The sequence below is a fragment of the Ambystoma mexicanum genome, chromosome 6p, assembly GCF_040938575.1.
Source record: "Ambystoma mexicanum isolate Mex_15411 chromosome 6p, UKY_AmexF1_1, whole genome shotgun sequence".
NCBI classification, from domain to species: Eukaryota; Metazoa; Chordata; class Amphibia; order Caudata; family Ambystomatidae; genus Ambystoma; species Ambystoma mexicanum.
The window spans coordinates 345,331,098-345,353,920 of record NC_090935.1 but is presented as its reverse complement, the minus strand read 5'-3'; the positions used below and the strand labels follow the sequence as shown (position 1 = coordinate 345,353,920).

The following is a 22,823-nucleotide window of genomic DNA, read 5'->3' as shown; positions in this document are numbered from 1 at the left end:
CACATACCTTCACTTTGCGTCATCAGGTATATCCTGGGAAGCATCCATACACGGCATGTGGCGCTAGTCGCTGCCGTACTCAACTCTCAGACACAATGCGCCACAGGCTCCAAGGAAAGGATAGCCTGCAGCCACTGCCGGTCGACCTCCAGGGAGGCAGAGCCTGCAGCCAGCCCTGGGTCAGGACTGTGGCTCTGGTCTTCGGGCATTCTCCTGCTGACCGACAAAACATTGAGAGGAAAGAATCTCCCAACATCTCCTCCTCAAGCCGAACCTCACGTTCGTTCACCAGCATTGGGGCTGTTCTTTGTTTCATTTGTTTTCGTTACTGAAAACATAAGCTGAAACAGAACTCTCAAATCATGTTTTTTAAGTCCTGGCATTGATAGTACATGTAATTTTACATTCCTGTTTAGTTTCATAAATGTAACGGGAAAGCATCAGAATGCAGTGCAGCTAGTAGTTTTCCACCTTTTCTTAAATGTTAAATTGAAGTTAGCGCATTCATTCCTGTATTTGGACTTGTATGATGTGGGATGCTTCGTATCACAGCAAATTCCATGTTAATATTTAATTCAATTCGAGTACCACTGCCTTAAAACAGAAAACACACTATTTTCATGTAAAATAAATTATTCACAATGTTACCATAAACAGCAACATGCATCACTAGATGTACCTTTTTTTCTTGCAAGCTGGGCCTCGCACACATTGTTTTTGTCTAGCGATACACACACACACACCCAAGCGTGCACTCATTCACACACACTCTCGCACGCAGGAACGCACACAATTCAACTTTAGTTATTTTCACTGATATATCTACATATGCTCACAAACATCTTTTCCTCAATGTTTTTCAACCCCAGTATTGCTCTGCTCTGGAAGAATTCACATAGATATAATATGAATTAATTATTTTTTCTATCTGGGCCCAAGTGACAGTTTAACCTTGAATGTACTTCCATTACGAGTCTAATTTGGTAGAGGGTACTATACCACTGTATACATATTTATTTTTTGGCATGAACATAATTGGTTTGCTCTGGCTCCTCTGCCTTTGTTATATTTTGAATTTCATTTTCTCTGTGCAGGAAAGGTTGCCTTAAAGTAAAAGTAAATGTGATTATATACGGAAAAATAATTGTTTTGGATTGTCTGTAGCAAGTACTATCAAACCGCCCACCCATCAGGCCCGTGGTAGAGCCCTTCAAGGGCATGTCTCAAACTCGTTCTTGTTTGTAAACCTGCAGTGCGAGAATCTCTGAGCAAAGAGCAAAATAGTCTACAGAAACATGCTGGATTCTGACAAAGGATGTCATGACTGATTGTTACATCTGTTGCTTTTTTTTCTATAAATTAAATTGGAGCACATAACGCACTACCACGTGTTAGGTCACCCTTTAGCCTGGCTACACACAACCAATTGTTATACCATTATTGTTTTCAGTCTGGTTGTTCTGTATTGAGTACCTGTACTATCACTTGTCACTATAGGTGGTGGTCACACATCGATTTTAAAGCACTACTTTGTTCTAGCTTTGTATATTTTCAATTCAGTTGCCAACTCAGTCCCATTAAGGACTTGTGAATACTAAGAACTTTCTAACTTTATTGCACTGAACTTTTTTACAAACAAAAAGCACAAAATATTTTCAATTCAGTTGCCAACTCAGTCCCATTAACGACTTGTGAATACTAAGACCTTTCTAACTTTATTGCACTGAACTTTTTTACAAACAAAAAACATAAAAAGATGACAAATGCATGACTATGAAATGCATCTGCAGTAAATTAAAGCAAAAATTGTTTTTCTACATCTATTTTTGTCTGAATTGCTTAACTTCATGAGTACGATTACATCTAGAGTTATTGTGCATGTATGTGACGTAATAGAAAAAATCTAGGCCTACCATAACTAATTAGTAGACCCCAGAATCTTAGACGTCAGAGCAGACCCCCTCTGTACCAAGCACATAACGCACTAAACTGGATTATAAATTATATGGTAATAGATTCATATAAATCATTTGGTAATCTCTGATATTTTTCTAAACATTGTAGCCTGCATTGAAACGCTGCTGCATTCTGTTTGGTTTTCAAGTAAAGTTACATCTCTATTCAGAATAAAATGTACCTTGTTGTCATCACCGTACCCAGAGTAACAGGTAACTGTAAAATACTGTAGCAGATCCAAGCTGTCATCCTCATACTCTCCGCCACTTCCTCCTTTCAGGAGAGCTTCCCGGTGATTGTCGTACCTAGGAACAGACAAATAGGGTATCACTTCTGATCATGTGCTTCAATGTGTACTTTAATAGTCGTGCAACACAACAGCAAACCGCCCCGTTATTTCAGTCTAAAGTCACACACTATCCCCCAAGGTGTTACTAACGTTTGAGCAGTTAACTATGGTTAACCTATTAGTATATATTCCTTTTGGAGTCCTACATCAAAAATATATTTATGTACTCTGAGAAATCCTGCATAAAACAAGTATTGGCAAAGCCAACAGTTTGGGCTTTTGTGTAGGCGTGGGAAAGGCATTTGCCAGGCACTGCCATAGTGGTATTAACTGGCCATTGATGGTAACAGGTGTAAAATGATGCAGCTACCTGGGCATCCAATAGCAGTGCCTGACAAATGCCTAATACTTATTCACAAGTCAAAACGAGTTGGCTTTGCCAATGCTTGTTTTAATCAGGACTTCAGTGAAGGACATGCATAGTGCTTATAAATCGAGTGGCTGAAGGTGTACCAGGTTTATTTCCTGGGTCAGCCCATGTTAGTACAGGATATGCACAAGAGAGCAACCCATCCCGCGCCAGCATTTTTTAAGAGCTTTTTTGTTCTATTATTTTCAGGCTGTGCGCCCCACCCCGCAACCCCAACCACAGTTTGAAGGCCCTACACTGACTGGACAAATAAAGCCAACCTTGGAGGAAACCGAAGAACAGGGAGGTTTGGAAAGGAGGAGGCTGCAAGAAAACCAACAGGGATGCCATTATGGGCCGGTTGCTGTGAAATGTTTGTTTCTGCGCCCCAGGGCTACGAAAAAAAATAAAAACAGTGGCCCGGGGAAGGATGGGGAAACTGAATAAAATAAACATAACCAACTTTGAGGCCCTTCCCTAAATGACCAAAGACCAAACGTATGTGCATATTGAGTGAGTGGGTACAAAATATTACTACATGATAGATACTGACATCTGCATATGGAAAGCAATGTTGGAGTTTAATAGGGCGAAGCAGGGACATTACCACATGGAACCCCTCCAGCTTGATGGGCGAAGCCCCATGGCTGTGCCTTGAGACCGAAAATGCCATCCTGCACCTCTGGAGCTAGGCCCTCAGTATTTGTCATTTAGGCATACAATTCCTCAGTGTTCGACTGCCCTAAGGAACCAGGTTTCCATGTGCTAATCTCCTCAAACAGCTGTTTTTGTGGGCTACAGGAGTTGGTGGCAGCCTTTGCCTATTTTTTGTGAAATGCAGCGCTCCTTGCTGTACACTGGGGGTATGCCTACCAGAAACGCAGGAGTATTTATTTTTATTTAAGTGCATTATGGTTGTGACATACAACCTTTTACGCTCGTGAATAAAAACATACAATATAAAAAGTACCATATATAAGGGTACACATTATCAAATATAAAAATCATAGTTATCAAAACCTACACAGAGACAATACTTTAAAGCCACAAATATGATTTCATAGTTAAGAGCCAAAAGGAACCTGTTCACACTATAAGAGCTTGCAGCTTAATTTTAGCCCTCTGCCATATCTAAAAAGCTGCTGCTGTGCACTCTGCACTTTTCTTATCCTCGCATTGGAATGTATTGATTATATGAATAGCGGAGATCCTGCATTGAATGCACGTTGCACTTGATCTCTTTTTAATTATGTTTCCTTGAAGAAAGTACTTTTTATGTACATTTTATATGTATTTTTATCTCCATTTATGTTTTTTTATGAATATTTGTTTGTAAAGGTTTTGTGCAAACCAAGAACTCGTTTAAAAAAATAAAAGCGGTTGCTGTGCTCACAAGGGGCTACGCTCCAAAGATCATCCTCCAGAACGGACCCGTACTATAGGATCTGAACTTGGAGTAGCCTTTCTCATAGTTCTCGCGCAATGCAAAACACTGCGTGAGTATATAAATCTAGTATTGAGTCCAATGGCCAGGCATTGATCTTATGAGAGATTGGGTGTGAAATGGATATAACATACTAGGTCGTGGATTAAGCCCCATATGAGATTTTGAAGTGCGAGTCTAAGTCCCGATGTTTTGAAGTTGGAAGTGAATGAATTTTTAAGGGGTAAAAAAGTAACCACATTCCCAATGGGGATATTTTTGTACTTGAGAGATGATATATGATGTGGCATTTATAATTCGTCTGTACACAAGTGTTTCTAGGCGTGACAAGACAAGGAGCGGGAAACAAAGGGAGGACAAAATAACGATCTTACTAGGCCTTGTGTCATTCCGATCGCGCAGGTGTGGGGAAGAGGGAAAGGTCAGGAGTGCCAGGGGGGAGGGGAATGGGGAAGTGCAGTTAACTCACAAGTGCAGACAGCAGGTGGCTCCTAAGTGCAGAGAGAAGGGACTTGTAACGCTCACCTGATTCCCGTAGAGGCGCCGGTCTTGACTGGGCGTATACCGTATCTTCAAAGGTGATGTGTAACACACGGCTGGCTCTTTGGGCTGGACCTCTGTGCACTGTATGTCTGACTCGAAGGGTAAGATGTCTGCAGATAGAAAATATGGGATTAATGAACTGGGTTATTGAATGTCTCTCTCTTATTCCCTTTCTCTTCTCCTGTAGAACCCCAAAGGTTAACGCTCTCACCTTAGGTAAGTGAACGCCGTGCTCTCCATCTGCCTCGGGGCAGGGTGCTGTAACCAGTTTCTTCACTGGATAAGGGGAGCAGGCCTCTTGACTTCAGAGGACTGCTGTCCGTCGTTTACTGCACGAACGGTAAGTTTCAAGTAATTCTAATGTCTTTAAAAGTCTTTAGTAATGATGTCTCTTGTTTTGCAGGGTTCCGACGATGGCGGATGACGGGCTGAAGTGAGTTGAAGATGGAGCCCGTGTGATGAATAGAAGCGCCTGGAAGCACGTAAGTAAGCGCTTGTTGCCTACTTCACGATGCGCTCTAACTGTCTTTTTATTTTGCAGGTACAAGTTCGGAGCGGCTGCAGGGTGCCGGAATACCCACTGGGTTAGATGTGGAAAGGAGTAATGGCACGTGAGTATTAAAGTTCCCCAATGTCTTTAAACGCACCTTGTTTTGTCTTTCAGATGCGGGATGCAGCGCCGAAGGCCTCCGGAGCGTGCGAAGAGTTGGTAAGCTTTTGTCTTTCAGATGCCGGAATGCAGTGCGAAGACCTCCGGAGCGCACGAAGAGTAGGTAAGCCTTTGTCTTTCAGATGCCGGAATGCAGCGCGAGGCGTTGGTGACAGCCGATGGACCAGGTAAGTGAAGCGCTGTCACTGAAGACCGTAATGCTAACCTGTTCTTTCTTGTCTTTATAGGTGTTGCTGAAGACTGGATTCAGGATGGTAAGCCTTTTTCCTTAGGCCCAGGATCAGATGCAGAAGACACGATGAGCGTTCTGCTGCAGAGGATGCAGAATAACGCAAAGCAAGATTCATCCATCGGGTGTGGTTTAAATAGCCTCCTGTAGTGCTTAGGTGTCTCCTTCCACAGCCACGCCTAGGTAAGAAAAGAGTTCCTGCTTTCCAGAAGAGTTCCAGTGTTCTGAACCTAGGGAGTGGCTCCTGCCCCACCCAACAGGAAAAGTTTTTTTTTTTTTTTTTTTATTTTATGTTTTATTGGTTAATCGTAGGTAAACCTTTAACAGGCCTCAAATAGCCTCAAATAGGAGTCCGAGAAACAAGAGTTCAAAATTCCTCTTCTAAAGTATTATTTGAGTTCCAATCGATTTAGTTATCCTTCCAATGGAAGCCCTTTATCGTAACAGATGCATCCAGTAGTCTTTTGGGCTCCTATTTTCTCTTCCAATTCCGTTTCTTCCTGGTCCAGATTTAGGGATTCGACAAACTTTAGTGCGTCAATAGTACGACCCACCTTATCTGCTGTTAGAAGGCGTTCCCAGTATTCTTCTTCTGTTTCCATCGTGATGTTGTTTATATAGTTGCCCAAAAACGCTAATCGCTTTGGTATCAGAACCGGGCATGTTAGCATCACGTGTCGCACTGATTCAAGTTGGTCCTTCATTTTGCAGGACCTGCAGATTGCTGATGCTTTTCCAATGAGCCTTCTTCTCAGCTTAACCTCTCGGGAATGCCAGATATTTAATCTACATCGTAATAGCAGATCTCTGTAATGTTTAGATGGAAATTTCTGAAGATATGGTGGGAGAATATTTAATGCTTTGCGTTCCCAGACGATGTTGTGAGCCCAGTTTCCTGCTAATTTAGTGACCTGGGTTTCCTCCCAGTCTTTTTCCCGCAGGATTCTTTTGGCCTTGTCAGGATTGCACTTTAGAATTTCCAGTGAGATACCTAGATGTTCTAAGGTATCCTCACATCTCTTCTTCCATTCCTGGAAAATTATATCTTCATTGTGCAACCCAGGTCTTGCTAAAACATTAAATGGCTGTGCCGGATTGTCCAAAATACACTTCCGAAATAATGAAAGAGATTTCCACACCGTGATTGAAACCATAGATTGAAGTCTGAGTTCCGATCTTATCAGGACTAAGGGCAATGAATTCGGAAGATGTAGGATCCTTCGCCAAAAGTAGGCCTCGCACAGATTCCAACTTTCCCATCCCAAAGACAAAAGTGCCTCTGCTCCATATGTTAACACTGCAACCACCTTTTGCTTATAAAATGTGATAATTGGCTGCAGCGAAAATTTTCCATATTTATAGTGCAGTAGGATTCCTTGATTAGTTAACGCTGCGAGTTTCTCTCGAATAAGGGTGTATTGTGCTTGTTCATTGCAATTTTTATTTATCCTAATACCCAGGTAGATGGAAGTATCCACTTCTTCAAGTTTCTCTTGATCCAGCATCCATATCTGTCGTTTCCCTGCAGGTTTTTTTCCACGACTCGATTTCATGCACAGTATCATTGATTTCTTTGCATTGATTTGCATGTCATTTTCTTTCAGATATTTGTTGAAAGCTTCAATTCTCCGTTGCAGACCAATAGGGGACTGATCTGCAAATACTGCATCATCTGCGTATAACATCCACGGGACATCCATACCGTTCACTTTTGGAGGGAACGCACGGATCCTTTCTTGGGATGTCTTCATATCCGCCATATAGAGAACAAATAGAAAGGGAGCCAGAGCACATCCTTGTTTGATTCCCCGAGTGGTATAGATTTTTCTAGATAGCCCTCCATTAGTAGTAATTTGGACCTGGATTGAGGTATTGGAATATAGCGCTTGGATTGCTGCCAACAGGGCGTTCGGGCATCCCCAGTTTCTCAATTTCGACCATAGTCGCTCTCTGTTGATACTGTCAAATGCCTGTTGAAGATCAATGAAAGCCAGATAAGTTGTTACATTGTCTTTCAAGGCCTTAGCTTTCAAAAGGTTTAACAAGAACAGGTTTAGAGATGTCCCCACCCCGCTTATAAAGGCGGTTTGTCTTTCGTCTAGGATGTTGATTCTTGTGGCCCATTTTTTTAGGTTCATTAATAGGATGGCCGCAAAGAGTTTCCCAATAGAGTCTAACAAGGCTATTGGCCTATAATTTTTGGGGTTAGATCGATCCCCTTTTTTGAAGATGGGAACTATATACGCCTCCGTCCATGTTGTTGGAATTTGCTTTTTTTTTGCTATTCTTTTGAAAAGGGCATAGATCAAATCAGTCCAATCTCCGCAGTTCTCTTTTAGTTTTTTGTTGGAAATGCCATCCGGACCGGTTGCCCTGGAGCTGCTGAGCTTTTTAATAAGCATCCGTATATCTTCTTTGTCAAACTCGAAATCCCATGCTGAACTCGTATTACTTTTTTCTGCTGGTGTACCCATGGTTTTCCCCTTAAACAGTTCATTATAGTGCCGATACCAGTCTTCCTCTGAGACTTGATTTACACCAATTGCCGACTGATTTAGATCTCTATTATTAATTAAGTCCCAGGTACTTCTTGAGTTGTTGGTAGATAGTGCCGCCAGCATTTTTTCCGCGTCTCTTTGAGTTCTTAAGAAGCGGGTCGAGCGCAGCCAGTTTTTATAAGTTTGCCGGCATTTCCGCAGGAGAATCTCTTTCACCGGGGAATTTTCTTTTTTAATACGTTTAAGTTCTGCTCTATATTGCTTCCTTTTAGTGACCACAGAATCATCGTACGCATGTTTTCTTTCAATTTTATTCACTTTTGCTGGATCATACTTAACCACAAAAGCTTCCAGGAGCCATTTATATTCTACTGTCTCATCGCCTTTATTACCCGCTTCTTTAAAGTCTTTTACCAGCTTCGGTATAACTTGATTTCTAAGTCTCAGTCGGTTTCTTCCCCAGGATACTTCTGTTTCCCTCCATTTTTTCATCGATGGTGGTAATGTAGTATTCCATACTAGTTCAGTTCTCAAGAGGCTGTGATCGCTATTTGCTTGTTTGATTATTGTAAATGTTTTGATCCAGGGTAGCGTGTTGTTTCCGACAAAGCAGTAATCTAAACAGGCCCCTGTTTTACCGCTATGCCATGTATTCGCACCCATTAGATCACCTTGCGTCTGACTGTTTAACATCCTCATATCACGAGTAGACATTTCCTTTGTCCAGAGACTTTCTTTACCTCGTAGATTTTCTATATCTCTTATTTTACCCTTCTTGTCAAGGAGTTTGATATTCAGATCCCCGTTCAGTAGAATTAGCCGTTCTTTGTCTTCCATCATAGATTTATCTATTGCATTCATGATGGTTTTTAGATAATTTTCCTGGTTCGGCATATTTTCACTCCAATAGGTATTGATTAGAGTCATCGTCGCCATTTTTTTCTTTTGTTGTTTATTTGTCATGTTCTCAAAGTTCTCCTTAGTGTCTTCTTTTAGGTTGATTGTTAATATCTGCACATAGGGATTTGGGATCACATGTTCCAAAACTTGTAGTGACGAGTCAAATTTCTTTAATACCATGAGGCCTGCATAAGGTCTACCTCTAGGGCCTTTCTTAGCCGGATTAAAGTAGACTTCATAGCCTTCACACATAGGTGCTTCACGCAGCCACGACTCCTGGATCGAAATTAGATCGTAGGCAGCCAGGAAATCACTTTCCTTAGAAAATAAGTGTTGAAAGCCTCGGGTATTCCATGAGGCACAAGAGACCGATCTTTGCCGGGCCTCCTCACTCTATTGCTTCTTCTTAGTGGTGCTCGTGTTCTTTGGTTCAGGCCGCTCATTCGCTTTCAGGCCTTTTTTATTCAATGTAGAATTACCCTTCTTTGGGTTATCCGAGTTGTCCACCGTAAATCTCAGGTTTTTCAAATTCTCATCTGAGAACTTCATCAAGGTGGAATTTGCTTTCTGAGATTTAGTATCACTCTTTATTTCCACCACCTTCACTTTGTCACTTAGTTTTCTGGACCTTTTCCCCAATTCCTCCATATCTCGTCCTTTATTATTATAGTCCTTCACCATATATTTTTTATTATTGCCGTCCTCCCTCTCCACTTCCCTGGGTCTCCCTTTGCCCCTTGTTGTTTCTTTTGGGTTCTTCAGTTGACTACTGCAATCTACGTCCTCCAGTCGATAGCCCTTTAGTTTAAGGCAATCTTCAGCTTTTAGGAATTTTTGTTTTACTTCCTTTGAGACGAGATGTAATATTAGGAACAAGTTACTTACCTGTAACTGTTGTTCTCCAGCATGGGTCTGGCATGGATTCACATGCTCATGAATATTCCCCGTCGTCAGGCTGGGAATCCTCGGTAAAGAAAAAACCAGTATCAGTTTCGTTTCTGATCTGTCTTTCGTAGTAATAACCAATCACTGGTCTCTGCGTCATACTGACCACAGCCAATGACTGCCCTCTACCTAAGCACCGCCTCTGGCAGCCATCTTCAGATTTGGAAGCACGTGAAGTGGCAGTATGACCAAGTGAAGAGCCGCAGAGGGGTAGGCGGGAGGGTTCGCATGTGAATCCATGCCAGACCCATGCTGGAGAACAACAGTTACAGGTAAGTAACTTGTTCCTTCTCCAGCATGGGGTCTGGCATGGATTCACATGCTCATGAATAAAGAATACATAGCAGTACACACATGCACAACCACGGGAGGTGGCAAAGGCTCAACATTAAGCATCACATCAACTCAACATTAAGCATCTTACCTCCTCACCAGGCTCACCTCAGGCGAACAGGTTGCGCAGCACTGCTTGGCCGACCCTGGACTCCTCCCTGGAATCCCGGTCGACGCAGTAGAATTTCGTGAAGGTGTGCGTCGACCTCCACGTAGCAGCCCTGCATATGTCCAGCAGGGGCACACCAGATAGGAACGCCGTGGTAGCTGCGATCGCTCTGGTGGAATGGGCTCTCGGACGGCCAGGCAGCGGTCGGTTTGCCAACCGGTGACAGTACATGATACAGCCGGAGAGCCATCTGGAGATGGAAGCCTTCGAGAGAGCCTTCCCCTGATTGACAGGTCCAAAGTTCACAAAGAGTTGTGACGTCTTCCGAAAACCTTTCGTGCGGTCCACGTAGAACTTCAGCGCTCTAGCTACATCCAGCGAGTGCAAAGTCCTCTCAGCCGGCGACGAAGGCGACGGGAAGAACACAGGTAACACCAAGGGTTCGTTGAGATGAAAGTCCGACGGTACCTTGGGCATGAAGGAGGGGTGCGTCCTGAGCACTACCCTCGTGTCGTGGAAAGTCAAGTACGGGGCCTTGCAGGAAAGGGCCTGGATCTCTCCCACTCGTCGTGCGGAGGTGATGGCCACGAGAAAAGCTGTTTTCCACGATAGAAACTTCAACGGGGCCGAGTGCAGAGGCTCGAACGGAGGTCCCATGAGTTTGGTCAGCACCACGTTGAGCTCCCACGCCGGGGCCGGAGCCTTCACCGGCGGGAACGATCTGAACAGTCCCTTCATGAACTCTTTCACCAGACGATGAGACCACAAGGACGTCCGGCCCGTGGTTCTGGTGTATCGGGAGATCGCAGCAAGATGAATCTTGATGGACGCGTGTGCCAGACCAGCTTTGGCCAGCGTCAGCAGGTACGGCAGCACTTGGGGAGCCGTAATCCGTAGAGGGTTAACCTTCTGTGCGTGGCACCAGACAGAGAACCTCTTCCATTTGTGTCCGTAGCATTTAAGAGTCGAGGACGCCCTGGCCTTTGCAAGAACCTCTCTGCAATCGGCCGGTATGTCGTATCCTCCAAACTCTAGCGCTGCAGGAGCCAGGCCTGCAAGTTCAGCGACTTCGGGTCGTGGTGGAGGATGGCGCCTCCTTCCCTGGAGAGTAGATCCGCGTCCGCCGGCAGCTTGATTGGCGGGGACGCCGACAAGTCCAGAAGGTCCGGGAACCATATCTGCCTCGGCCACGCAGGTGCGACGAGGATCATCCTGCACCGTGACCTCTTGAGCTGGTTGACGAGCCGGATTAGCAGAGGCAAGGGAGGGAACGCGTAGAGGAACAGGCCCTCCCAGGGGAACGAGAAAGCATCGCCCATGCTCCTCGTCTGGGGAAACCTGCTGGCGAACCTCCGGCACTTGGTGTTCGTCGCCGTCGCGAACAGGTCGATCTGGGGTGTGCCCCACCGTCGGAAGAGGCGATCCACCAGATCCTGCCGTAGTTCCCACTCGTGGCACGAGCGCAGCTCCCTGCTGAGTGAGTCGGCGATGGTGTTTTTTATCCCTGCCAGATGAAACGGCACCAGAAGAATCCCTTGGGCGACGGCCCAATGCCACAGGTCCTGCGCCTCCTTGGACAGCGCTGGGGACCTGGTTCCGCCCTGTTTCCTGATGTAAAACATGGTGGTGGTGTTGTCGGTGAAGATCCTCACCACCTTGCCCTTGAGGGACGGAAGGAAGGACCTGAGGGCCCAAAACACTGCACGGAGCTCCAGGACGTTGATATGCAGGGACTTCTCCGTCGGGAGCCAGAGTCCCCTTGCGTGCAGATTTTCGGTGTGCGCTCCCCACCCTTCTAGGGAGGCATCCGTGGTCACAGTCACCTGGTGGGCTGGGGTCTGGAAGTCCATGCCCGCCGTCAGATGCGCGCGGGTGCCCCACCACCGTATCGCTCGTCGGAAACTCTCGTCGAGCTTGATCCTTTCCTCGAAGCTGCCCGTCGTCTGGATCCAGCGCGCATCCAGGAACTCTTGCAACGGGCGCATCCGGAGCCTGCACATGGGAATGAGGTAGATGCAGGAAGACATCATCCCGAGGAGGGACTTGATGGACCTCACCTTGGCCGCGTCGGCCACCAACATCCGTTGCACCTTGCCCAGGATGGTCCTGGTCCTCTCCTCCGACGGGGAGGCCAGAAGGGACACTGTGTCGAGCCTCGCTCCCAGAAACAGTGCGACTTGCGCGGGCACCAGGTGGGATTTGGCGTAGTTCACGGAGAATCCCAGGTCCGTGAGGAGTTGGACGGTCCTTGCCGTGTGGACCACGGCGAGCTCCCTCGTCTTGGCGCGGATGAGCCAGTCGTCCAGGTAGGGGTAGACGTGAATCCCCTCGCGGCGCAGCTGCGCCGCCACCGGTGCGAGGCACTTGGTGAAAACCCTGGGTGCCGACCGCAGTCCGAAGGGAAGGGCTTTGAACTGGTAATGACGCCCTTGGACCACGAATCTGAGGAATTTTCGGTGCCCCTTTAGGATGGGAATGTGGAAGTAGGCATCCTCCAAATCCAACGACGATAGGAAGTCTCCTTCCTCCAGCTGACCCAGGACGTGCTGGAGGGTGACCATCCGGAACTTCTGCGCCTTGATGAACTTGTTCAGGCGTCGCAGGTCCAGGATGGGGCGCCATCCTCCCGTCTTCTTCTTCACGAGGAAGTAACGCGAGTAGACTCCGGAGCCCCGAAGCCTCTTTGGGACGAGTTCGATGGCGCCCTTTCTGAGCATCGCCTTTACCTCCAGGAGAAGTTGAGGGACGTGAAGTTCTTTCCTGGCCACGGGGGGGACGCGCGGGCACCTTCTTTGAAACTCGAGCGCGTGGCCCCGGGCCAGGGCGTCCAGCACCCAACGGTCGGTGGAGATGGACTCCCACACGCTGACGAAGCCCGCCAGCCGGCCTCCCACCGGGGTGCTTCGGTGGGGGCCCGACCCCACGGCCGGTTCAATCCTGCTTGGACGCGTTGCTGCAGTACTCCAAGGGCCCGGGCCGTCTCAGTATCCGCCTTGATGGCCTGAAGGGAATCGTCCACTGTCTTCCCAAACAGGTTGTTCCCGTCGAAGGGCATGTCCAGGACCCTGGTCTGGACGTCCTGCCGAAAGTCCGTAGCCTTGAGCCATCCGCGACGTCGAAGGCAAACGCCGTTGCCCATCTGGCGGAACCCAGTGTCGGCGATGTCCGTCGCCACGGTGATGGCGTGGTCCGAGGCCACCTCACCTTCCTGCAGGATCTCAAGGGCCTCCGCCCTCTTGTCGTCCGGCAGAAAATCCAGCAGGGGAGCTATCTTGTACCAGAGTTCCCTGTCGTAGCGGGCCACGATAGCCAAGGCGTTGGCCGCTTTAATCGTCGTCGCCGCCGACGAGATGACTCTGCGTCCCATGGCATCCAATTTCTTTCCCTCGCCGTCCGGCGGGGAAGTCGACGTGGAGGCCGCACCCCCCCCCCGCTTTCTTCCTGGCTGCCGCGGAGACGACGGAGTCCGGGGTAGGCTGCGCCCGGAGGCATAGGGGGGCCGAGTCCGGGACCCGGTACTTTTTCTCGTACCGGTCTCTTTTCGCTGGCGTCGTGGAAGGGTTCTTGAGGAGGGAAAGGCCCTCATCCCAAATGTCGTCCAACAGAGGCACTGCGAGGACCGTCTTCCTCTTGGTCTCGCGCCGTTGGTAAAGGAAGCCTTCCTTTTTCTTCTCCTCAGGGCAGAGTTGGAAAAGCTCGGATGCCCTGGCGATCATTGAGTGGAACGATCCAATCTCGTCGGGCGGAGAAGCCCTGGTGGGAGGCGACGACGGAAAATCCTCGTCGTATGCCTCGTCGTCCGTACCCGTCGCTGCCGTGTCAGTCCCCGTATCATCCCCTCGGGTGGACGGGGAGGAGGGCTGGACGGGGCGCGACGGTTGAAAAGGAGGCGGTGGATGGATCCTTCTTTTCTTGGTAGGGGGAACACCAGAAGGTCCCGGTTCTGGATCCCCCGACGGGAGAGGTTCCTCCGTCGGTAACGGTAGTCTCGTCCTTATCTCGGAGCATAAGGACTGTATAGCCAACAAAATGGCCGCTGAGTTGTCTTGCGGCGCTGGCAGAGGGGAATCCGACGGGCGAGCAGGGGCCCCGTCGGTATCCTCGACGATGTCGTCGTCGTCACCTGCGTCGGGGCCCATTCCGACGGGCTGGTCTTGTTCCACGCCTAGGCCGTGGCTTAAGACCTCGATCAGTTCCTCTTCTGAGGTTGAGGCCGAATCTACGACGACGCCCTGCCCCCCCTTCTTCCCCACGGCGGGTTTCACGGGGGTCCTATCGATGGGCACGAAAGAAGACTCCCTCCGAGGAGGCAGGGAGATTCTGGGCCCCGAGGCCGCCACCACTGGTGCAGCCTCCACAGGCTGGGCCAGGGCCGCCGCGACCGTTTCGATAGAGGGCTTGGTCGAATGGATCAAGGCCTTCACCACCTTAGGTGCGCTCACCGCCTTATCCTTGAGGGAGGGGGCACTGCCACGCTCCTCCTCTGCCTTAGAGCTCGACCGGGGTCTCTCCAGGAGCTTCGCCGGGTGCTCGGCCTTCCTCTTACCCGACCCAGAGCGTTGGCTCGTGGTTGATGGTGCCGGGGAGGGTGCGCCCTGCCTGGCGCCCGTAGAGCCCGACCGTTCGGCGCTCCCGGTGCCAGCGGACTCGCGGTGCTTGGCCTTATGTTGGGCCCCCGTCGCCGGGGCGCCCTCAAAGGTCTTAGAAGACCGCTCAGATTTCTTCTTCTTCTCGCCAGACGGGCTCTTACCCTCCAGCCAGCTGGCGAGACGTTGATGGCGGTCCTTCATGGTCCGTTCCGACATGTTGCCGCAAAACGCACAGTCCTTCTCCACGTGCGTCTTGTCCCCATGAAGGCAGTAAAGGCAGAAAGAGTGTTCGTCCTCCTTGAAGACGTTCTGCAGCTGGCATCCAGGGCAGGCCCTGAACAGCTTTCCGGGCGTCGAGCTTCCCTTCTCCTGGGCCATCTCCGAGACCGGGCCTGAGAAGCTTCTGGAGTCCTCCGAAGTGTAGCTCGACGAAATCTTCACCCTTGAGGGGCACAGATGAATCCGACACGGGTCCCCGTTGATCGGATGTAGGATCGGTGGAGCTTGAGGCTCTTTTGACCGAAAGAATCGAAGTTTTTGTGAAAAAGCGCGAAAAAATAGCACTAACGCTCGAGAGCAATAGCACGAGGATCCCAACACATGAACGTGCGGTAAAAATCTGAAGATGGCTGCCAGAGGCGGTGCTTAGGTAGAGGGCAGTCATTGGCTGTGGTCAGTATGACGCAGAGACCAGTGATTGGTTATTACTACGAAAGACAGATCAGAAACGAAACTGATACTGGTTTTTTCTTTACCGAGGATTCCCAGCCTGACGACGGGGAATATTCATGAGCATGTGAATCCATGCCAGACCCCATGCTGGAGAACTTGATCCATCCTTCCTTCTTTTGGGAATTCCACAATTCTTATATCGTCAGCTGAAATCGCTCTGAGCGCTGGAGTTTGTTTGCATAGAGACATCACGTAGCATCTATTCAAAAGGGCCTTCCTCGGCCCCTTCGATGTAGTTCCCAGTTTCACAAGGTGGTCTTTGGTGGAGGGTGTTTGCTTATCAGTTAATAACTTTCTACTGGTCTTACTGCCCATACGATCTTTTTCTCTACTGTGACTTCTTTGTTTTAGATTATGCTTCCTTGGTTCAAAGTGGACGGTTTTTCCCTTATGCGCCAACTCTCTCCTTTTTTCTTCTAGTGTTTTAAACCTCGAATATTCTATTTCCATGTCATAATCATACCAAGGCGAAATCATACTTTTTTCTGTTTCTTCCCTAGGTTTACTAGATCGATCCTTTTTCTCAGTCTGCTTGTCCTTCAGGTGGCAGTTTAGCTCGTCCCTATCCCAGTTGTCAATTGTTTTCCATTCTGACGGCGTGATGTTTCCCCACCCCTCTTCATCACTGTTATTTGAGAGAAGTTCGATTAAATCACTCAAAACGGCTGATTGTTCCAAGTCCTCCATTTTTTCATCTACTGATCCCACAGATGTTTTTGACGCAATTTCCCCCTCGGCTTCTATGCAATCCAAGACACCCATCACGAGTTCTCTTCTTGGCTTCTTGGTACACTGTGGGTTTTCCCTTCTTGGTGGTGTTCTTAGATTCCTCAGGAAAGCTCTTGATCCATTCACCTTTCGTTTAAGTGTTTCGTTTTTGGTTTTTTTTCCCCTTTTCCTTGAAATTATTTGCAGGCAAGGTTTCAGGTTGGTGTTCCTTGGATTTATTATCCGTACCTGCAAAGATAGCAAAGTTCAATTGCTCTTTTATGGGTGGCTTGTCTTGTTTTTGGCCCTCCTTACTGCTCGGTGAGATGAGAATTACATCTCCACATCGCTGTTCTGGTTCGATGGGCTTAGTGACTTTTCCTTGTTTCAATTTCATTGGCCCGTTACCTCGGTTTGGCTGTTCTGCAACTTGCTGGTCCAATTTACTTTGTTTGTGCTGGGATCTCATCCATTTACAGTCTTCTAATACTGCTTCCATAAGGAGTGATTTATCACTAGCGTCCCTTCTGGCCAAGTCACCCAGACGATTTTGCCAAGTCTGAGTTTGTTCTGCTTCTTTATCTACTCTTGAGTTTAAATTCTGTAGAGAGAGGCCCGTTTGCCGATTTGTTTCCTTAATTTGCAGAATCGTCGTGGTTACCTCTTGGACTGAATCTTTAATGACTTCATATAGTTTCAGAAAAGGAGCCAGCGAAATATTCAATGAGGTCATCACCACTTTTTGAATATGTTCACTGTCCTTAGCTCTCTCGATTGCACAGGCCTCACTGATAAGTTGTATTATTTGATCTTTTTGAAGGAAAGCTGGCGGTGTCATTATCTCATCCATTATCGAGGTCTGTGTCATTTCCGATGCCCTATTGTGATCGTTGGCCATTTGTTGTCCCTTAGGGTCTTGATGTCTCTTATCTGAAATGGATTTGATTTTCTCGAAGTTGGTCTCTAGCAGTTGATTGGTGGGTGACTGGGGGTTCAAAGTAGTCTTCGCGTCATCCATCATACAGGGTCCCCCTTTGGTTTGATCCCTGTCCAGAGCGGCCATCCTCTCATTTATTAGGGAAAAGCTTCTCCTTTTTTCCCTTTCGATTTTCCCCGTCAGTATCATGATATCATGCTTGATTTTATTTGCCAGGCTTAAGTTAGTCAATTTTATAGGTGATTGCATCAAGTTTCTGCTAGTCTCTGGAGTACCTGGGGGGGTCATCCCTTCCGTTTCCATTGTACCTTGCTTAACTAGGCAATTTTGTGGAGGGTAGTTCTCATTACAAACGGGAACTTCAAATGATAACTTTTCAAAGTGCCCGTATGTACAGCCACTCTCGGTGACTTTTTTTCGTTTTGGGTCTTGGTGGGCAACCTGGTTTCCCTCTTGTGTTTTCTGAGTGCTTTTGACCTTAGTTAAAGGAGCATAGTTATCTTCTCTATAGGGTTGAAAAATGTCAAAAGTTTCTAAATTTGACCCCCTTGGGTTCAGTAGTGATATTTTCCCCTCCTTGACAGTTGTAGGATCGACGATGGCTTTTTCCCATTGGGCCATTTCATGGTCTTCCCAGTGACCTCCAGGGTCCTCTAGCACTTGAGGATCCTTGCTCATGTAATTGGGTGTTTCCCTCTCCACCTCCAGATTATTTGCTGTTTCTCTCGGTAGTTTAGGGGAAGTACTTATACATGGCTTTTCCCCAAACTCTTGTGAGCCTTCCATACTTACCTCAAGTTCAATGCCTGTTTGATTTGATCTATGTATCGGGTCTTCACCTAGTTCGTCCGAAGAGCGGATCTCTTCACTAGGAGACCCCAGTATCGCCTCTCTCACCTCTAGGTTACTTTCAGGAATCTGTCCTTCGATTATTTCCTCAAGTCCCATATTGTCGAGATTATCCCAAGTCTCCCCTGGTCGATCTTCCAGTGGGAGATGGGGCTCAGCTGGGTTCATAGTATAATCATTAGGAGGAGTGCCCCTCTCACAATGGTGGTTTCCATCTGGCTCCCCACTAAGGTGCGAACATCCCTTTACCTGATCTAATGATCTTTTGAGTTTTATTGGTTGAGCTTGACCTCCGATTGTCTGGGGTGTTGGCTCATCAAGTGAAGGAACCGTACAGGCCATTGGTTGAGTCGGCGTGTTTGGTACTAAGAAGAGAGTGTCTAATTTTGATCTCATAGAGGGGCTAAAACTCCCCATGTCTGTAATATCCCCCACAGAACCGCTTTTTCGCTTTTTACAGAATGGTAAGCGAGTCTGTTTCATCATTTGCGATTTTTGGGGATAATCATTACTCTCAGTCACCCCTGGGAGTGACGCCAGTCTTTGCCTTACCTGCAGCCTTGTTCTCAAACCCGTCTCCGACTTATTTGGAGCCGCAAGGAATGATTTCATCCCGGCAGCTGTTTTGAGTGGGGGTCAGGTGTAGGGGTATGCGCACCACGCCACCGAACAGCCACACAACAGCCGGCGCCCTCTACTCCTATCGGGCTCAACGCCGCGAGGGTGCACTGTCTCTGCTTTTGTGGCAGAGGATGTCACGTGATCGGTCACGTGATCCACAAAGCTCCGCCTCCTCCAGGAAGCGAATGCTAATCTGTGGCTGCCTGTGGGTGCGCGAGTGATGACGACTCCCAGCGCTTACTCCCGGCACAGGCACAGCGTCCAACAGCGTCCAACAGCTCCCAATGGTCGAGAAATGCCTGAAAAAAAGGTTCGTTTTTCTCAAATGAAGAAAGTAGTTCCAAATAGAAGAGGATCAGAGGCTCAACTGGCAGGCAAGTAAGCAGCATGGTCTGCTGCAGGTAAGTCCGCCCAAGCATTATGAGCCCGGCGCTTCCAGCGCTGGTACTGGGCATATTTATGAGCCTGGTGCCACTGGCGCCAGGACTGTGTCCAAAAGGTCCCAATTGGGACTGGTTGGCACTCGGAACCTGGGTTATGGATCTGCTTCCAAGGGAGTTGGGAAAACCCTGACCTTTTGGAAGCAGAGATCATGACAGGACTGTAGGATTGCAAATATAGACCCTTAAGTGTTGGGGAGCCCGGAGGCAATGTGAGGGCAACTGGACATGAAGGAGCCTGGGCCCGTGGTCAGAGGGTGACCAGGTGACCAGTGTGCAGAGGGGAGAGGAAGAGAGAAAGCGGAAGTGAAAAGGAAAGTCTTGAGTTGCCTCCGCAACCGGAGGTGGATCTGCTCAAATTTGAGAAAGGAAGGGAGGCCCCAGCCGAGGAGACCGATCTGCCCCTAACTTTCTGCTTGGAGAAGCGTCTGACCCTCAGAGAGTTGAAGGTGAACGAGCGGAGAGCTCGAGAAGGAAGATGTTTTGGAAGAGAAGGTTGGAGATGGAGCGGTCCTGGACCCCAGAAAGCCTTGTGGACGAAGCAGAGGGTCTTGAACATGATCCTTGCAGCCATGGGGAGCCAGTTAAGAGATTTCATAGCTGGAGAGATACGATACCTGGGCTTGAGGCCAAGGACAAGTCTCGCAGTCCTGTTCTGGATAAGTTGTAAAGGTCGGAGAGTAGAGGCAGGAAGATTTAGAAAGAGGCTGTTGAAATAGCCCAGCCTAGAGAGGACCAGAGCTCTGGAGACAGTGAGCTTCTGGGGGAAAGTGAGAAAAGGAACAATACCACGGAGGAGGTGCAGCTCAGACGTCAGAGATGTGAGGGGAGAAGGAGAGGGTGGAGTCGAAGATGACATCAAGGTTCCTAGCCTCACAGGAAGGAGCAGGAAGAGGGCCCAGAGTGGGGGGGCCAGAGAGAGGAAAGGAGGGAGCGGGTGTCCCAATGAGGAGGATCTCAATCTTACTAGCATTAAGGCAGAGATCACTGGCGGCACACTATTCCTGAATTGTGGCCAGACAGTCTGGTATGAGAGAAGAAGCAGAGGTGGCTGAGGGGAGCCTGAAAGAGAGCCGAGTGTCACCTGCATAACATTGAAAATTGAAGCAGAATATAGCGATGCAGTGAGCAAGAGCTGCCATGTAGTGGTTGAAGAGCCAGCGAGAGAGGTTAGACCCTTGGGGAACACCACAAGTAGAGGGAGAGTTAAAAGAAAGGAAAGACCCCAGTTGGACCTTAGAGGGTCGGTCAGTGAGAAAGGAGATCAACCAGGCCAGAGCCTGATCAGTAATACCAAGGTTGTCTCAGAGGAGATTGAGCAGGATGGCATGGTTGACTGTGTCAAAAGCAGACGATAGATCAAGGTGAATGAGGACAGAAGGGAGATAAGAGTCAAGATTGGAGAGCAAGTCTTCAAGGGTGTTCAGGAGAGCAGTTTCCGTGATTCTGGCAGCTCTGAAGCTGGACTGGTGGTAATGGTGGCAACCAACAGATTTAGTATGTAGATTAAGCTGGGAGATGGCCAGCTTTTCCAAGAGTTTACCTAGGAAAGGAGTGATGAGATCGGGCGATAGTTAGCCGGAAAGGAAGGATCAGCCGAGGGCTCCTTTAGAAGGGGGTGTACAAGAGAGTGCTTAAGGTGAAGGGGAAAGTTCCAGTGGCAAAGGAGTGATCGCAGAAATCGCCCAAGGCTGAAGCAAGGGTGTCGATGCGGTCCTTGATGGTTCTGGATGAGCAGGGGAGAACTTGCTTTCGGGAGACTTCCATGGATCAGACTTGTCTAGAAACATCGTCAGGGTTGAACAGGGTCAAGAAGGAGAAAGGAGGAGGAGAGACGGCCTCAGACGGGCCAGGATTGGTAGAGGAGGAGGAAGAGGGGGTAGCGGAAGAGAGGGTGAACAGGATGTCCTGAGTTGTAGCAGTGAAATGACAGGCCAAGGCCGTGCAGTGGGCATGGAGGGAACAGGAGAGGTAAAGACTACAGCAGGATTGGCCAGCTCCTTGCAGATTTTGAAATGTTCGGCCGAGCTGTTAGATGCTGCAGAAATGGAGGCTTGGATGTAAGCTCTCATCTTAGAGAGGACAGAGTCTACACTGTATTTGGAGCAGGCGGCAGGCCAGATCCTCAGGGGGGCGCCCGATGCCCTCCACTTCCTCTCTGCCACCCTACACTTGCATTTAAGGGTGGCAAGGTTGGAATCGTACCAATAATTGCACTTGAATTTGGGATTCAAGCGGATCCTCATGACAGGGACATGGACATCCACAGTGTTAAGAGATAGAGAGGTGAAGGTAAGAGAGGGCTGTGTCAGGATGCGAGTCCGCCAAAGGTGCAGGGGGAGGAGAGAAAGTAGCAGTGAAAGCCTCAACTGACAAACGCTTCAAGGTGCGATTGACAGAGAAGGTAGCTGGCAATGCTGGAGTCGGCTTGACCTGCGGGAAAGAGAGCGAGAGGTGGAAAGAAAGAAGAAAGTGATCACTCCAAGAGAGGAGTGGTGAGAGGGTTAGAGAAGGAGAGGTCTGAGGAGATCAGAACATCTAGGGTGTGCCCTGCAGAGTGAGTCGGGCCAGAGGTAAGAATAGAAAGAGAGTGAATCAGAGGTTTCCAAGAAGAAGGGCTGGTAGCATCCAGGTGGAGGTTCCAAGTTTCAGAGGAGAAATAGAGAGGTAGAGGCAAGGAGCGAGGAGGAGAGTTCAGTACACTCGGAGAGGAAGAGGGCGACCTGGCCAGGCAGCCTGTAGATAGTGGCCACAGTGAGAGAGGGCAGGAGAGATAAGAGAGCCTGCAGACCAGGCATTCAAAGGAGGAGTAGTGATGCATTGGATTGATAAAAGCAGGGAGCCACTCCGAGAAAATCACGGCTACACCCCCAAAGGGACGGTTAGTTCTGGGTTCGGAGAGGATCTTGTAGCCATTGGGGAGGAGAGTGTCGAAACGCGTGACAGAGCTGGCTGTGAACCAAGTCTTGGTGAAGTATATAACTCTAAAAACGGATGTCATTTGTCACCATTACTTACGCCTTATAAATCATGAAAATTAAACTATTCTGTTGTTTTACCTTAAAGTTCCTCTTCAGGTAAAGCAGTGATATTGTAGTGCATTTCGGTAGCACTGTACAGCTGGAAACTTTGCTACAAGCATATCAGTGGATACTTGTGCATGGAAGCAGGTGGCAGGCGCCTAGGAGTACATTGTTTCCTATTTTCGCTGGGAGACTTTTTACTCAGTATTTTATTTGTTTGAGGGTATTGACCACTTTTACTCCATGAAAGCAAGAAGCCTGTAGGTGAGGAAACGGCTATTATCCGCCTAAAATGGTGAAAGATACAGATGTCAAAACAAGATCTGGTTTGCTTGTGAATGGTGTCCGGATTCATGATTACATCAACACCTGAAAGAAAGCCTGGGAAGAAGCATGCAAAAATGAAATGTGGGAGCGGCGAGTGGTTTCGAGGGCGTCAATCAGCTCTAAAGCTAAGCACCGTAACTGACACTTTTACTCCCTAACATTCAGGTAAATACTCCTAACAAAAAAGATGGACATTAAAAATACTACCAATAGAATATACGAAACAAAAGGCTCATAATATACAAGCCTGAGCCTTCCCCCTGCTTTGGCAC

General features: G+C 48.2%; 1 protein-coding gene across 4 annotated transcripts in view; it reads right to left on the bottom strand.

The window, feature by feature from the left end:
* DNAJC21 (DnaJ heat shock protein family (Hsp40) member C21) overlaps window positions 1-22,823 on the bottom strand; it is a 705,789-nt gene that overhangs the window by 544,164 nt on the left and 138,802 nt on the right. For all 4 annotated transcript variants that reach the window (XM_069627111.1, XM_069627112.1, XM_069627113.1 and 1 more), the window contains exon 3: window positions 2,138-2,261. In XM_069627111.1, coding sequence (XP_069483212.1) covers window positions 2,138-2,261 — 124 coding nt within the window. The remainder of the gene's footprint in view (window positions 1-2,137; window positions 2,262-22,823) is intronic.